The following is a 16,063-nucleotide window of genomic DNA, read 5'->3' on the forward strand; positions in this document are numbered from 1 at the left end:
CAGCTCACAGTGGATGGATTTGCAAATGATAAAATGGCTGCAGAAGTGAAGGTAAGAAGCTTTAATTAAAGAATTTATTAATTAGTCATTGATAAACTTGCAGTGCTCTGGCTGGAAGAGTCAAACCCTGGTGGATTTTGTTGTTCTGTCCCCAAACCTCTTTAGGTTGGATAAAATTTTATTGAAATGCCTTAAATCAGCATTATGGAAGTGATCTGTAATTTCCACTGATTTATTCTTCATTGATTTCAACTTTGATAAAATCCAGCAGAGTTTGGCAGCAGCTTTGAGCCTCCCCAAAAAGGAAAACTTTGAAATATTCAGAATTATCCCAACCTCCATCATTGGTAGAGCTCTGAGAGCGGATTTCATTATTTATTCTTTCCCCACATTTTTCCAACAACAACTTGGATGAAGAAACTTTGGAATAGGGCTGTTAATTGGTTAATTAGCATGTTCCTATTAGGAAAACACTGAGGAGGAATTGTTATTCCAAAGATCAGCTGAGTCCTGAGCTGGCTCTGTCCTTTTTATCATTTAATGACTTTTCTTAGCAAAGATTCAATAGCAGAAATTACTTTACAGAGAAGTTTTGCATTAGAATTAATTTTATTTTTTTGCAAAACACTGAGCGGGAAAACCAGCCCTGATTGAGTCCCAGCTCATTTCCAAGAGGATTCCTGACCTTTGAGTGGGGAATTGGCCAGGTCTGAGGCTCAGTGTCACCTTGCAGGGCGCCAGGGCCGTGCCAAGTGTGGGACAGCTCTGGGCTGGGAAACGGGCAAAAACGGGCAAAATGGGGCTGGGGGCACTGAATGGGGCAAAATGGGGCTGGGGGCACTGAGCGGGCACAATGGGGCTGGGGGCACTGAGCGGGCACAATGGGGCTGGGGGCACTGAGCGGGGCAAAATGGGGCTGGGGGCACTGAGCGGGCACAATGGGGCTGGGGGCACTGAACGGGGCCCGAGGTCACTGCCCACCCAAACTGGACACTCAGGAATGCCCTGGGAGGGTTCAGTGGCATCACCTCGGGCAGTTTTGGGTGCCAGGGTTGGTCTGGAGCTGTTGGAGAGTGCCCAGGTGGGGCCAGGGTGGGTTCGGGCTGTGGGAGCAGGGCCGGGGCTTGAACTGGAGCCCCAGGGGCGTGAGGGCAGTTCCTCAGGGGTGTGAGGGCAATTCCCTGAGGGGTGTGAGGGCAATTCCCTGAGGGGTGTGAGGGCAGTTCCTCAGGGGCGTGAGGGCAAGGGTGTGAGGGCAATTCCCTGAGGGGTGTGAGGGCAATTCCCCAGCGGTGTGAGGGCAATTCCCCAGGCGTGTGAGGGCAATTCCCTGAGGGGCGTGAGGGCAATTCCCTGAGGGTGTGAGGGCAATTCCTCAGGGGTGTGAGGGCAATTCCCTGAGGGGCGTGAGGGCAGTTCCCTGAGGGGTGTGAGGGCAATTCCCTGAGGGGTGTGAGGGCAATTCCCTGAGGGGTGTGAGGGCAATTCCTCAGGGGTGTGAGGGCAATTCCCTCAGGGGTGTGAGGGCAATTCCCTGAGGGGTGTGAGGGCAATTCCTCAGGGGTGTGAGGGCAATTCCCTCAGGGGTGTGAGGGCAATTCCTCAGGGGTGTGAGGGCAATTCCCTCAGGGGTCTCAGGGCCCTTCCCTCAGGGACAGGCTGGCACTGTGGGGATCCTCATCCTGAGCAGGGCCGGAGCTGGACTGGGCTCCCCATCCCCGCAGGTGTCTCCCCACCTCTGGAAGAGTTCCCCTGTTCCTACAGGTGTCTCCCCACCCCTGCAGGTGTTTCCCCATCCCGATATTTCATCTCCCCCCACCCCACCCCTCTATTTCGGCCCGCCCGGCCCCGCTCACGCCGCCCGCCCCGGGCCGCGTCCCCGGCCCCGCTCACGCCCCAGCTGTCGCTGTTCCCCCCCAGGCGTTCTTCGAGAGCCACCCGGCGCCGTCGGCGGAGCGCACGGTGCAGCAGTGCTGCGAGAACATCCTGCTGAACGCGGCGTGGCTGCGGCGCGACGCCGACAGCATCCAGCACTTCCTGCAGCAGCGCCGGGCGCCGCCCGCGCCCGTGTGAGCCCCGCGCGCCCGCCGCGGCCGCAGCGCAGCCCCGGGCACCGGGAGGAGCCCCCGCCGCCGCCCCACATGCCAAGAATTCGGGAGTTTTGGTTTTGGTTTGTTTCCCCTTTTTTTTTTTTTTTTTTCCCCTCCTTTTTTTCGTTTTTTCCTCCTTTTTTTTCCTTTTTTTTTTTTTTTTTTTTTTTTGTTTATTTCCTCCTCCTCCTCCTCAAGCCCGTGGGGATTGGACCGTGAATGTAGAGTTTAATCGGTTCCTGCTCACACACTCCAAGAATTTGGGAAAATTCTGTTCGGAAAAAAAAAAACAACAACAGCAACAACAGCAACAAAAAAAAATCTATCAGCGATTCTGCAGAAAGAGAGAGAGAGAGAAAAAAAAATACAAAAATACAAAAAAAAAAGAGAGAGAAAAAATCTGTAAATATGATAGTAATAAAATAGAGCATAACAAAACTGTGAAACTTCCTCAAGCCTTGTCAGTGGTTAAAATATTTAACACCCCCCTCCCCTTTCCTGACACTTATTGACAGATGTTCTGTTTTTTACACCCTCCCTCCCCCAGAAGGGAAAGCAGGGGTGCTGAGGGCAGAGCGGGGCCCTGAGTGCAGCAGGGCCGGGGCCAGGCAGGCGCGGTCGGACAGAACCTGTGCGAGGTTTTGGGGAGCTGTCCCTGACCCCCTCCCCGCCCCAAGGATCGTAGGGTTCCCCCTTCCCGTTTGTGTAAAACCCACAAAAAACCCAAAAAACCCCAAATCCCCTGTTCTGTTTCTCCTGGGTTCCCCCACCCCTGTCGCTGATGTCCTTCGAGCAGAGTCGGGATTGTAAAGGAAACTCCTCTCAGAGCCACATTAAAGCAGAAAGGTTCGTGCAGTTTGATTTTATTCCATTTCCTCCCGGCCCCCTGTCCCGGGCAGGGCTGCCCTGCTCCTCCTGCTCCTTCCTCTCCATCATTGCCGTGGAAAATGCGATTCTGAAGCCTTAAATCAGTGATGATGATGATGATGATGATGACGATGAAGAAGCCGTGCCATCATCCCCTCCCAAAGCAGCGTGGTCCTACTAACCAGCCACCCTCTAATACACAAAGGTTGGAGTTCCAGCTTTTTATTTTTGGTTTTTCCTCCCTTTTTTGTCCTTATTTTCTTTAACAGGAATTCGTATTTGGTGTGGCTTAACTGTTAATTTTTTCAGAAGGTCATCAGATTTGTCAGACTGCTTCCCCCTCGAGACATTTTTGTGCTATTGTTTAAAAAAAAAAAGATTACAAAAAACCCCACAAAAAATCCTAAAAAAAACCAACAAAAAAAAGAGTACAAAATAAAAAAAAAAAGATTTAAAACAGTTGGCGTTAATAAAAATGTCAATGTGAAATTCACGTCCTCACCTTGTGTTCTGTTTGGAAGCTGAAAGGACCCAAAGCTGGAAGGTCCCAAAGCTGGGTTTATTTGGAACCTGAAAGGACCCAAAGCTGGGTTTATTTGGAGCCTGAAAGGACCCAAAGCTGGGTTTATTTGGAGCCTGAAAGGACCCAAAGCTGGGTTTATTTGGAGCCTGAAAGGACCCAAAGCTGGGTTTATTGGAAAGCTGGAAGGACCCAAAGCTGGGTTTATTTGGAGGCTGAAAGGACCCAAAGCTGTGAGGGGACAGCAGAGGCCGAGGTGTCACTTGCAGGACCCCTCCTGTGCCTGGGGTAGAGTTCAGGCTGACAGAGCCGGATCAGAGCCTGAGGAATGTGAATAAAAACCACCCTCAGGCACTCCAGAACTGAATTTAGCAGAGACATGAAAGAGGAAACCTAATTGTGAACAACAAACTTTATCAAACAGCACAAAGTTGACAGAATAACACCATGGAGGCGCTTCCAGGGCGGGGAACACCCCAGAAATGTGAATTTTGGGGCTCTGAGCTCTGTTTCAGTTGCACTCCCGGGCTGGGGCTGGGAACGAGCCCGGGCTGGGAATTCCCTGCGGTCAGCACCAGCCCACACCAGGCTAAGCCGCTTTCCCTTCTGCTCCCTGCGCACGGACAAAGTGAGAACAACGCCGGGATCCGCGTGGGACCGGCACAGAAACAACAGCGCCGGGCTGCGAGCAGCTCCATCCCCAGCTAAAGCACTTTGGGACCGGCCCTTTCCATAGGAAATCTGCATTTTAATCGTGGGAGACAAAGCGAGGCTGGGGAGGGGGGCAGGACAAGGACAGAGGAGTTTTGGGGTGAGGGAAGGGCTGATTATTGACGGAATTGTGATAATTAACGAGGGCATTGTGGCTGACACAGCCCTGGAGTGTCCCCGTGTCACCGGGGACAGCGGGACCTGTCCCTGTCCTTGGCAGGGTGGCGCTGGACGAGCTTTGATCCCCTTCCCACCCAAACCGTTCCGTGATTTTGCCCTCGGGATTGGGGGCGTCCCCCGGCCCTGGGGGATCCAGGGAGGGATCCACGGACCCAACCCGAAACTCCCGGAGCTCCGCGAGCTTTGGGGTCGCCACCATTCCACGGGGAGCTGTCCCAGGGCCCGGCCTCTCCCTCCCAAGCAGGAATTCCTTCCCCAGACCCTGCCCTGGCCCGGCCGGGCTCAATTCCCCCCGGATTCCCTCGGATCCGTGCCCGGGATCCCGGGATGCCCCGGGAGCGGGGCCCAGCGCGGCGCTCCCCCGCCCGGGGCGGCGCTCGCCTCTCCCGGCCCTTCCCGGAGCCTCCCGGCCGCGGGAGGGGCCGGGCTGTGTCCCGGTAATTGTCGCTTGTCCCCGCGGTGTTTGCGGTTTGTGTGTCACTAATTGCCGCTTGCGGCCCGTTAATTAATTATCACCCGCCGTTCTACACCGGTCCCGTTTTCCCTCTTTTCCTGCCCCTTCCCGCATCCCCCGGCTGTGCCGGTGTCATCCGGCTTGGGGACACACCGGCACGCGGAGGGAGCGCGGTGCCCGTTCCGAGGCACTCGGGGGACACCGGGGCCGGTGCGGGGCGGGTGCTGGCGGGGCTCTCCCCGTGCAGCGCTTCCATCCCGGTTCCTGCGGGATCCCGAAGCGACTCTGCAGGGCCGGGCAGGACACACGGACACACCGGACACACCCCCGGCCCCGGGACACCCGCGCCGGGTCCGCTTCCCGCTGCGCGCCGAGCACGTGGCTCCTCCCAAGCCGGTTCCGGTGCCGCCGCTGCCGCCGCTTTCCGCGCCCGCCGCGGGCGGAGCTGCTCGGGCACGGCCGGAACCAGCAGTGGTGCCGGTGCCCCGGCTCTCCTTCCGCCGGTCCCGGTGGTCCCGGTGCCGCCACCCCCGCGGCCCAACGTGGTCGCGCCCACCCCCCACGGCAATGGTTCTGGCCCGGCCCCGCCCAATCCCCGCGCGCGCCGCCGGAAGCCCCGCCCCTTCTCTTTCCTCCCCCGCTGCCCCCCCTTGCCCCCCCCCCGCCAATGTCCTCGCGCCGCCGGCCCAGCCAATAGAAAGGCGCGCGCGCCGGCCCGGGGGGGCCCCGCCGGCCAATCAGCGCGGCGGGCGCGGGGCGCGCGCGCGGGGCCTCCTGGCGTATCCCTCCGCCGCCCGGTGCGCGCGCGCGCCGCCGCCTCCCCGCTCGCGCGGCCCCTTCTTTTTTTTTTTTTTTTTTTTCCTTTTTTTTTCCTTCTTCTTTTTCTGGGTTTTTTTTTTTTTTTTTTTTTTTTGAAAATAATCTCCCGCCACCGCCCCGCAGCCGCACCGGGAGCCGCCACCGCCCCCGCCCCGCTCCGGCCTCCGCCCGCCGCCTCCGCGGGGCAGGCCCCGGCTTTCCGCCCTTCCCCTCCCTCCCCTCCTCCGGCCCGCCCCGCTTCCCCCCCCCCTCCCCTTCCCCTCCTCCTCCTCCTCCTCCTCCCGCCGGCGCCGGAGCCGCCACGCCGCCGCCATGGAGCTCATCACCATCCTAGAGAAGACGGTCTCGCCGGGTAGGGCGCGGGCTGAGGGCTGCGGGCGGCGGGGCGGGCAGGCCCGGCGGGGCCGGGCGGGGCGAGGGCCGCGCAACCCGCGGGGCGGCCGAGGCGGCGCCCGCAGCCCCGGGGAGGGCGTGGGCGGCGGCGGAGGCCGTGGGGCGGGCGGGAACCGTGGTGGCGGGGAGGCTCCCGGGCACGCTAAGGGGCACGCTCGGAAGCCTGCGGGCCCGGGCGGTTGGGCCGCGGCTGACGCCGGTTTCCCCTCCGCAGACTGCTCGGAGCTCGAGGCGGCACAGAAGTTCCTGGAGCAGGCGGCCATCGAGAACCTGGTGAGCGCTCGGGGCGGCCCCGGGGGTGGCGGGGCCGGTGGCGGGGCCGGCGCTGCCCCGAGCGCTCCGCGGCCCCCCCGCCCCGCCCGGCTCGGCCCGACCCGGCCCGGCCGCCATGGCCGCTGCCGCCCCTGCCCGCGCCCGGCGGCCGCGCGGGCCAATCGCAGCGCGCCCTGCGGGCCCGGCAGCCAATCAGCGCGCGGCGCCGGGCCGGGGGGCGGGGCCGGTGCGGGAGCGGCCGCGGGCCATGTGCGGCCGCCGCGGCCATCGCGGCCCCGGGCGCCGCCCGGTCCTAAAGCCCGGCCGCCCGCCGGGACCCCCGGCCGGCCCCGCCCGCCGCTTCCCGCGCCCGCGGCACCCCCGTTCGCTCCCAGTGCCCGCCGCACCCCGCCCAGTCCCGCTGCCCGCTCCCACCGCCCGGCCCGAGCGGCCGCGGGACCCCCGGCCGGTTCCTGCGGGACCCTCTCCCAGCCTCGCCGTCCGCGGGATCCCTGCCCAGCCCTGCTGCCCGGTGCTAGTGTCCGGTCCTGCTGCCTGTGGGACCCCCGCCCGGCCCTGCCGCCCAGTTGCAGTGCCCTCGGGACCCCTGTCCGGTCCTGCTGCCCGGCGCGCCGGGCCCGCCGCAGCCCCTGGAGCCCCCGGCCGGGCGGGAGCGGAGCTTCGCGATCTGGGGGGGAGCTCGGGGGCGGCCGGTGGGGAGGGAGGTGCGGCTGGGCAGGGGGAGTTGCACCCCCGGTGACCTTAGATTTGAGGAAGAAAAGGAGTCTGAAAAAAGAAAAGAAAGGGGGAACAAAAAGCCCGGAGCCCCGGGTGTAGTCGCTGTGCTGCAGCGGGGACTGGAGGCTGCTGCTGCTCCAGAAGGGTTTTTGCTTAGTCAAGGTGAGGGGCTGCAGCCCTGGCCGCTCCCTGCAGCCGTGGGTAGCACCGGGGGTGCCGGGTCCCGGTGTCCCGGTGCTGTCCTGGGCACGGCCCCGTTATCACCCCCAGAGCTGGCACCTCGCACCCCGCGCAGCTCCTGTCCTGGGAGCTGGGACGGCCACGGGGGCTCTGTGTTTGTGGTGCTCCTGCCAGGAGGGTCAGGATTGATGCAGCCCTGGTGCTGAGCCTCAGTTTTGAGGGAAAATCCTCTGGGTGGGTGCTGGGGGAGTCTCAGGATGCCCCAGCTGAGCCTGGAGCTCCGGGGCTCTGCGGTGTGAGGGATTTTGGGGTGAAGGGCAGGAGCTGCTCATGGTCCTGATTTCCAGGTGCCGGGAAGGGCTGGGGAGATGTGGATTTTCCGAGGTTTCATTTTTCCTCTCTGCCTGGGGGGATTGCTCCAAGCTTTCATCTTTACTTTGCTTTGTGAGAGAGAGCTTGGGCTGGCACCAAGGATTTGTGTGGGATGGGGAGGAGGAATGTCCAGGATGAGAGGGGGCTGAGGCCTGGAGGAGGATGAGGGTGGGGATGAGGATGGAGCCAGGAGGATGAGGGTGGGGATGGAGCCAGGAGGATGAGGATGAGGATGAAGCCAGGAGGATGAGGGTGGGGATGGAGCCAGGAGGATGAGGGTGGGGATGGGGATGAAGCCAGGAGGATGAGGATGAGGATGGGGATGAGGAATTCAGGCCTGTCCCCACCACAGGATGTGGTCCCTGGGTGGGAAGAGCCTTTCCCAGGAGAGCCCCAGGGCTTTGGGAGCATCTCCCAGTTCCCTGCTGGAGCCTCCTGCTCTTCCTCACCCCCTTCCTCTTCCTCTCCACCCCTAATTCATCCCCCTTAGCTAATTTATCCCTTTTTACCTGAGCTGTTCCCTGACACCTCTGTAGGTGGGATCCAGCTCAGGCCCCTCTGCCTTCACCTTACCTCTCAAATCTGGGAGGTTTCTTGTGATGCTGCTCATTTTTTTTTAGCTGAATTTACCCCAAAACTTCATGAAAAGACAAATTTTCCTGCTAATTTATGAGTGAGAAAGCCAAGGATGCTTCTCCACCTGTGAATTTCAGGAGTTTTCATGCCCAAGGTGGCAGCAACACTTCTGGGTTGTCCTGTGAACTAATTCTGGCTGGTTCCTCACTCCTGATATAATCAGTTTAAAATTTGATTTGAAGTGGTTTAGTGGGGTCTGTTTGTAGGGTTTTTTCTATTGCATTAAGTTTAGAATATTTCTAATGCTTTACACCCATCCCTTTAAGTTTTCCCCCATTTTTTGACCCCAAATTCTTCAGCTTGAAATTGAAGAGTTTGGGATGGAACAACTAAAATCACTAAAATCCATTTTATCTCAAGAACTGAGCTTGGGCATTGGAAACCTGGAGTCCAAGGCAATGGAGTTGTTTGTTCAACTTTTGAATGTTGGGTTAGTTTTAAAAATGGCTTTTGGTGCCCCAAAATCGTTGTAATTTAGGATTGTTTAAGTTGTTTTTTTGAAGATACTTTTTAAGATTTCTTAAGAGATTTTAGAAATGGGTTTATTGTAAAAAAGTAGAAGATTTTAAGAAAAATCACTTGGAAAGCAATGCATCTGCTCCCACTATTTTCTAGGAAGGCTTTTCTGGGCAGGCAAAAAGCTTTTGAGGAAAAATATTCAGGAAAAAAAATAAAACTTCTCTGCTGACACTTGACTTCAGGGAAGCTTCTGAAACTTGAAGAAATTTTTAAAAGGTTTGAAAGAAGAAAAGGTTTAAAAATTGAAGGAAGTGGCACCAACACCAAGGGGTTTTGTGTGCACTCAGGCATTTTTTGGGGGGTTAGTCATAATTTTGGGGGGGTTAATCATAATTTTGAGGGGCTAATCATCATTGTGATCAGCAGAGAGTTTGGAATGTCACAAATCAGAGATTCCACATTGTACCGGTCCCAGTTCAGGTTTGGAATCACCAAAACAGCGAGCAGGGAGTTCCTCCGTAGTTCCCCCCCAGAACATCCATTTTTTGGCCCATAAATGCACCGGTGTGACGGAGCTGTCGGGGCAGGCAGGAGCAGGGCAGGTGACTGGGCTCCGGTGTTGGCTCTAAAGAAATCCCCGCGCGCAGAGCCAGCGGCGCTTCCGCCCTGCCGCCAGGAGCTTAGCCCTAATCTGGCCCGGATCCGCCCGGGGCGGCTCTGGGGCGGCTCCGGGGGGCTCCGGGGAGCTCTGGGGCAGCTTTGGGGGCTTTGGGGGGCTCCGGGGCTGCTCTGGGGGACTCCGGGGCAGCCCTGGGGGGCTCCGGGGCAGCTCTGAGGGGCTCTGGGGCAGCTCTGGGGGGCTCTGGGGAGCTCTGGGGCAGCTCTGGGGAGCTTTGGGGGGCTCTAGGGCAGCTTTAGGGGGCTCTGGGGCAGCGTTAGGGGGATCTGGGGGGCTCCGGGGCAGCTCTGGGGGGCTCCGGGGGGCTCTGGGGCAGCTCTGGGGGGCTCTGGGGCAGCCCTGGGGGGCTCTGGGGCAGCTCCGGGGCGGCTCTGGGGCAGCTCTGGGGCAGCTCTGGGGCAGCTCCGGGGCAGCTCCGGGGGGCTCTGGGGCAGCCCTGGGGAGCTCTGGGGGCTCCAGGGCAGCCCTGGGGGGCTCCGGGGCAGCTCTGGGGCAGCTCCGGGGCAGCTCTGGGGGGCTCTGGGGCAGCTCTGGGGGGCTCTGGGGAGCTCTGGGGCAGCCCTGGGGGGCTCCGGGGGGCTCCGGGGGTCTCCGGATCTGACCCCTCTCCCCACAGCCCACCTTCCTGGTGGAACTGTCCAAAGTGCTGGCCAACCCCGGCAACAGCCAGGTGGCACGCGTGGCCGCGGGGCTGCAGATCAAGAACTCGCTGACCTCCAAGGACCCCGACATCAAGGCGCAGTACCAGCAGAGATGGCTGGCCATCGACGCCAACGCCCGCAGGGAGGTCAAGAACTTCGTAAGTGCTGCCCTTGCTCCTGCTCTTGCCCTTGTTTGTGCCCAGGGAGGGTCGTCATCCGTGGTTTTCCACATGAAAAGTCTTCTCCTGATCCCTGGAGCAGCAGCAGCCGCTCAGGTCTGGGAGTTGGTTTCATCTGGATGAGTTTTGGACAAAGATCTTCCCCCGAGGGTTGGTTGAGGGGTAAGACAGCTCCCTGTGGAATGGTTGTGATCCCAAAGCTGCCAGAACTCCGGGAGTGTGGGGTTGGGTTTGTTGGGTTGGATTTTGGGGTTTCCTCAAGGGTTTTTGAGCACTGGGACAGCTCCCCAAGGAGGGATGGTGATCCCAGACCTCTCAGAGCTCCAGCAGTTTTGGGTTGGGTTTCTTGGGTTGGATTTTGGGGTTTCCCCCAGAGGATGTTTGAGCACTGGGACAGTTCCCCAAGGGATGGTGGTGATCCCAAACCTCTCAGAGCTCCAGCAGTTTTCGGTTGGATTTGTTGAGTGAGATGAGTTGAATTTTCAGTTGGATTTTGGGATTTCCCTCAGAGCACAGGGACAGCTCCCCATGGGATGGTGGTGATCCCAAACCTCTCGGAGCTCCAGGAACATTTGGTGATCCCAAACCTCCCGGAGCTCCAGGAACATTTGGTGATCCCAAACCTCCCGGAGCTCCAGGAACATTTGGTGATCCCAAACCTCCCGGAGCTCCAGGAACGTTTGGTGATCCCAAACCTCTCGGAGCTCCAGGAACGTTTGGTGATCCCAAAGCTCTCGGAGCTCCAGGAACGTTTGGTGATCCCAAACCTCTCGGAGCTCCAGGAACATTTGGTGATCCCAAACCTCCCGGAGCTCCAGGAACGTTTGGTGATCCCAAACCTCTCGGAGCTCCAGGAACGTTTGGTGATCCCAAATCTCTCAGAGCTCCAGGAACGTTTGGTGATCCCAAACCTCTGAGAGCTCCAGGAACGTTTGGTGATCCCAAACCTCTCGGAGCTCCAGGAACGTTTGGTGATCCCAAACCTCTCAGAGCCCCAGGAACGTTTGGTGATCCCAAACCTCTCAGAGCTCCAGGAACGTTTGGTGATCCCAAACCTCCCGGAGCTCCAGGAACGTTTGGTGATCCCAAACCTCTCGGAGCTCCAGGAGCGTTTGGGCAGCGGTGCCAGGGGTGCTCAGGGTGATTTTGGGGCGTCCTGCAGGGATGGCAGCTGGGCTGGGTGATCCCTGTGGGTCCCTGCCAGCCCAGGGTGTTTGGGGTTTGTGGGAAGCTGTGGTGGGGCAGCAGGGGATGGTTTCAGACTGGAAGAGGGCTGGTTCAGGTGAGCTAAAGGAAGAAGTTTCTACAGTGAAGCTCTGAAAACGCAGCAGGGATTGCCCAGAGCAGCTGTGGCTGCCCCTGCATCCCTGGAGTGCCCCAGGCCAGGCTGGACATTGGGGTTTGGAGCCCCTGGGACAGAGGGAAGTGTCCCTGCCTGTGACCCTGGATGGGATTTAAGGGCCCTTCCCTCCCAAACCATTCCAGGATTCCATGGTTTCCCCTGCAGCCTGGCTGGGCGCTGATTTTTCTGCAGGAAATGCTTTTTGAGGAAGGTTTTTCTTCCCTTTCTGAGGAGGAGCTTCCCCCAGTGCTCTCCACTCCCCATCAACACCTTTGAAATGCTCTGAGTCTGAGCAATGTTCACATGAGGCCCAGCAAGTTTTAAAAGTGAAAAATGGGAAAAAAATTACAAGTTCCAGATAGGAAATTACTAAAAATCCGTGTGTTTTCCTGAGGGTGCGTTTTGCCCAGCTGGAGTGCAGAGCCTGCAGGGACAGAAGTGGTGGCTCAGTGGTTTGTTGTTTCTTTTTGGCTGATGGGAGCAAAAAATGGTGCTGGGATTTGTGCAGTGCTCTGTGACTGAATCAGCTCGGCCCTGAGCTTTATGTTTATTTTTTTTTTTTGGTGTTAATAGAATCCCTCGCAATAATCCCAGAATTATTTGGGTGGGGAGAACGTTAAATTCCATCCACTCCCACCTTTCCTTCTCCCAGGGCTTGGACATGCAGCCACACCAGAGGGTGAATTTGGGGGAGAGACGATGGAGCACCTTTGCTCCTTTATTTCCATGGAATTTTACCAGGATCAGGAGCTCTCCTTGTGCACTGGAATTAAACAATTTGCTGCTGTTTTCAACACCAAAAATCCAACATTTAGGTGGAAACTTGGAAAATGAAGGTGTGGAAGTGGAAATGCTGATAAAATGCATCCCACTCCCTCCAGTTTAGAAAGGAAATGTTGTTGGTGTGTAATTGGAAATGCTGAAAAAATTAATCCTCATCTCTTTGGTTTTTAAAGAAAGTTTTATTGGTTATAACTGAGAATTTTCAGAAAATGCTAATCCCTTCCTATTTCTTATAAAAATATTATTGGTATTCAAGGGGAAATTATAAAAAAAAAGCTTTTCATTCTATTTTTTTTAAGTAAAAGTTATTGGTGGGAAATAACTGGGAATTATTCATCCCATGTCCCTCCAATTTTTTAGAGGAAGTTACTGGGGTAAAACTAAAAATGATGGAAAAGTGCAAACCCCTCTCTCTATTTTTTAAGGAAAATTTTGCTGGTGTATGACTGGGAAGCGCTAAAAAAACTCCCTCTGCTTTTTAGAGAAAGTTATTGGTGTACAACTAAAAATGATGGAAAAGTGCAAACCCCTGCCTCTAATTTTTAAAGAAAATTTTACTGGTGTTTTACAGGAAAAGCTGAAAAAATCCATCCCAGTCCCTCCGTGTTTTTAACGAAAAGTTCCCGAAGTTCAAAACTCCTCCTGATCAATCCCAACGCCCAACAAAATTCCCCAGATAATTTTGGCATAAAAAATTTGCTTTTTGGGGTAAATTCAAGCCCGATTTGTTGAACCTTTACCCCGGCAATCCCAGCCTAACCCTTCCCATCCCAGCACTGTTTTTCCAGTAGACCCCGGGTGATTTGTGGCCAAGCTGTGGGGTTTGGGCTCTGTGGGTGATTGATCCCCATTTCTCTGGGCACAGGGGCTCTGTGAGTGATTGAACAGGCTCTGTGGGATAATTTATCCCAATTTCTCTGAGCACAGAGCTCTGTGGGGTGTTTGATCAGGCTCTGTGGGTGATTGATCCCCATTTCTCTGGGCCCAGGGCTCTGTGGGGTGATTTATCCCAATTTCTCTGGGCACAGGGGTCTGTAGGGTGTTTGATCAGGCTCTGTAGGTGGTTTATCTGGGCTCTGTGGGTGGTTTATCCCCGTTTCTCTGACCATGCAGGTGCTGCAGACGCTGGGCACAGGGGCTCTGTGGGTGATTTATCCCAATCTCTCTGGGCACAGAGCCCTGTGGATGTTTGATCAGGCTCTGTGGGTGTTTACCCCCGTTTCTCTGGGCTCTGTGGGTGGTTCACCCCCGTCCCTCCCGCGTGCAGGTGCTGCAGACGCTGGGCCCAGGGGCTCTGTGGGTCATTGATCAGGCTCTGTGGGTCGTTGATCAGGCTCTGTGGGTGGTTTACCCCCGTTTCTCAGGGCTCTATGGGTGGTTTACCGCCGTCCCTCCCGCGTGCAGGTGCTGCAGATGCTGGGCACAGGGGCTCTGTGGGGTGATTTATCCCAATCTCTCTGGGCACAGAGCCCTGTGGATGTTTGATCAGGCTCTGTGGGTGGTTGATCAGGCTCTGTGGGTGGTTGATCCCCCTGTCTCTGGGCTCTGTGGGTGGTTTACCCCCGTCCCTCCCGCGTGCAGGTGCTGCAGACGCTGGGCCCAGTGCTCTGTGGGTGATTTCTCCCCATTTCCCTGGGCACAGGGGCTCTGTGGGTCATTGATCAGGCTCTGTGGGTCATTGATCAGGCTCTGTGGGTGGTTTACCCCCGTTCTCCCGCGTGCAGGTGCTGCAGACGCTGGGCACAGGGCTCTGTGGGCGATTTCTCCCCATTTCCCTGGGCACAGGGGCTCTGTGGGTGATTGATCAGGCTCTGTGGGTCATTGATCAGGCTCTGTGGGTGGTTTATCTGGGCTCTGTGGGTGGTTTACCGCCGTCCCTCCCGCGTGCAGGTGCTGCAGACGCTGGGCACAGGGCTCTGTGGGTGATTTCTCCCCATTTCCCTGGGCACAGAGCTCTGTGGGTGATTGATCAGGCTCTGTGGGTGATTGATCAGGCTCTGTGGGTCACTGATCAGGCTCTGTGGGTGGTTTACCCCCGTTCTCCCGCGTGCAGGTGCTGCAGACGCTGGGCACAGAGACGTACCGGCCCAGCTCGGCGTCGCAGTGCGTGGCCGGCATCGCGTGCGCCGAGATCCCCATGAACCAGTGGCCAGAGCTGATCCCGCAGCTGGTGGCCAACGTCACCAACCAGCACAGCACCGAGCACATGAAGGAGTCCACGCTCGAGGCCATCGGCTACATCTGCCAGGACATCGTGAGTGAGGGCTGGGATGGGGCTGGGGGCTTCGGGGTGGGCTGGGGCTGGGGTTCTTTGCGCTGGAGATCTTTGGGTTCTTTGGGTTGGAGTTTCTTGGATCTTTGGGTTGGAGTTTGGGGTGGATTGGTTCTTTGGGTTGGAGTTGTTTGGAATCTGTGGGTTGGAGATTTTTGGATTTTTTGGGTTGGAGTTTCTTGGATCTTTGGGTTGGATTTTGGGGTGGATTGGTTCCTGGGTTGGAGTTGTTTGGATTCTGTGGGTTGGAGATTTTTGGATTTTTTTGGGTTCAATTCTTTGGGTTGGAGTTTCTTGGATCTTTGGGTTGGATTTTGGGGTGGATTGGTTCTTGGGTTGGAGTTTGGATTCTTTAGGTTGGAGTTTTTTTGGACTTTTTTGGGTTCGATTCTTTGGGTTTGAGTTTTTTGGATCTTTGGGTTGGATTTTGGGCTGGATTGGTTCTCGGGTTGGAGTTGTTTGGATTCTGTGGGTAGGAGATTTTTGGATTTTTTGGGTTGGAGTTTCTTGGATCTTTGGGTTGGATTTTGGGCTGGATTGGTTCCAGGGTTGGAGTTGTTTGGATTCTGTGGGTTGGAGTTTTTTTGGATTTTTTGGGGTTCGATTCTTTGGGTTTGAGTTTCTTGGATCTTTGGGTTGGATTTTGGGGTGAATTGGTTCTTTGGGTTGGAGTTTTTTGGATTTTTAGGGTTGGATTTTTTGGGTTGCGTTTTGGGTTGGATTGGGTCTTGGGTTTGAATTTTTTTGATCTTTTGTGTTGGATTTAGGATTGGGTTTTGGCTTGGATTCTTTAAGTTGTATTTTGGGCTGAAGTGTTTGGCCTGGAGTTTATTGAATCTTTGGGTTGGAGTTTTTTGGATTCTTTGGGTTTGATTTTGGGTTGGAGTTTCTTGGATCTTTGGGTTTGATTCTGGGTTGGACTGGTTCTTGGATTTTTTGGGTTGGGTTTTGGCTTGTATTCTTTGGATGGGATTTTGGGTTGAAGTTTTTGGGTTAAAGTTTTTTGGATTTCTTGGGCTGGGTTTAGGATTGAGTTCTTTAGGCTGGACTTTTTTGGTAGGATTTTGGATTGGGGCTTTTTAAGTTGGATCTTTTGCTTGAGGATTTTGTTTTTTTAAGGATTCCCAGGAGATTTTTGCGGTCTTGGGCTTTTCCAGCCTTAAGGAAATCCTGCTTTCCGGGAGATGTGGAATTATCTCGGAGGGCTTTCCTGACCTTAGAGATTCCCAGGAAGCTCTGACGATCCCGTGCTGGTTCCCAGCCTCAGGCATTGCTGATTTCCAGGAGGGATTCCCTGGCCTGCAGGAGCCTTTTCCCCTGCTGGTTCCTGGAAGGCCTGACCTCCTTTCCCGCCCCAGATCCAGGTCACCGTTCCTGAAGGGAGCCTGTGAGGGAAAACCTCAGCTCAGCATCCCAGGAAAGCAGGGCCCAGCCTTGGGATCCTCCCTGCGCTGCCAAATCCTGCATTTCCTCTGCCTTGCCAGGGCAGGTCTGGA

The 16,063-nt window shown here is 56.5% G+C and overlaps 2 protein-coding genes across 3 annotated transcripts in view; both read left to right on the plus strand.

Moving 5' to 3' along the window:
- The window catches only part of NPEPPS (aminopeptidase puromycin sensitive), a 36,366-nt gene extending 33,256 nt beyond the window's left edge, over positions 1 to 3,110 (plus strand). Inside the window, exons 22-23 of the mRNA XM_074557604.1 lie at positions 4 to 51; positions 1,921 to 3,110. Coding sequence (XP_074413705.1) covers positions 4 to 51; positions 1,921 to 2,073 — 201 coding nt within the window. The 3' untranslated portion in view covers positions 2,074 to 3,110. The remainder of the gene's footprint in view (positions 1 to 3; positions 52 to 1,920) is intronic.
- Positions 3,111 to 5,753: 2,643 nt separating this feature from the next.
- KPNB1 (karyopherin subunit beta 1) overlaps positions 5,754 to 16,063 on the plus strand; it is a 31,026-nt gene continuing 20,716 nt past the window's right edge. Inside the window, exons 1-4 of one of the 2 annotated variants that reach the window (XM_074557605.1) lie at positions 5,754 to 5,993; positions 6,249 to 6,307; positions 9,967 to 10,149; positions 14,349 to 14,549. In XM_074557605.1, coding sequence (XP_074413706.1) covers positions 5,954 to 5,993; positions 6,249 to 6,307; positions 9,967 to 10,149; positions 14,349 to 14,549 — 483 coding nt within the window. In that variant the 5' untranslated portion in view covers positions 5,754 to 5,953. The remainder of the gene's footprint in view (positions 5,994 to 6,248; positions 6,308 to 9,966; positions 10,150 to 14,348; positions 14,550 to 16,063) is intronic. The other variant, XM_074557606.1, reaches the window with a different exon arrangement.

Source organism: Zonotrichia albicollis, chromosome 23, assembly GCF_047830755.1.
Source record: "Zonotrichia albicollis isolate bZonAlb1 chromosome 23, bZonAlb1.hap1, whole genome shotgun sequence".
Classification (NCBI taxonomy): Eukaryota; Metazoa; Chordata; class Aves; order Passeriformes; family Passerellidae; genus Zonotrichia; species Zonotrichia albicollis.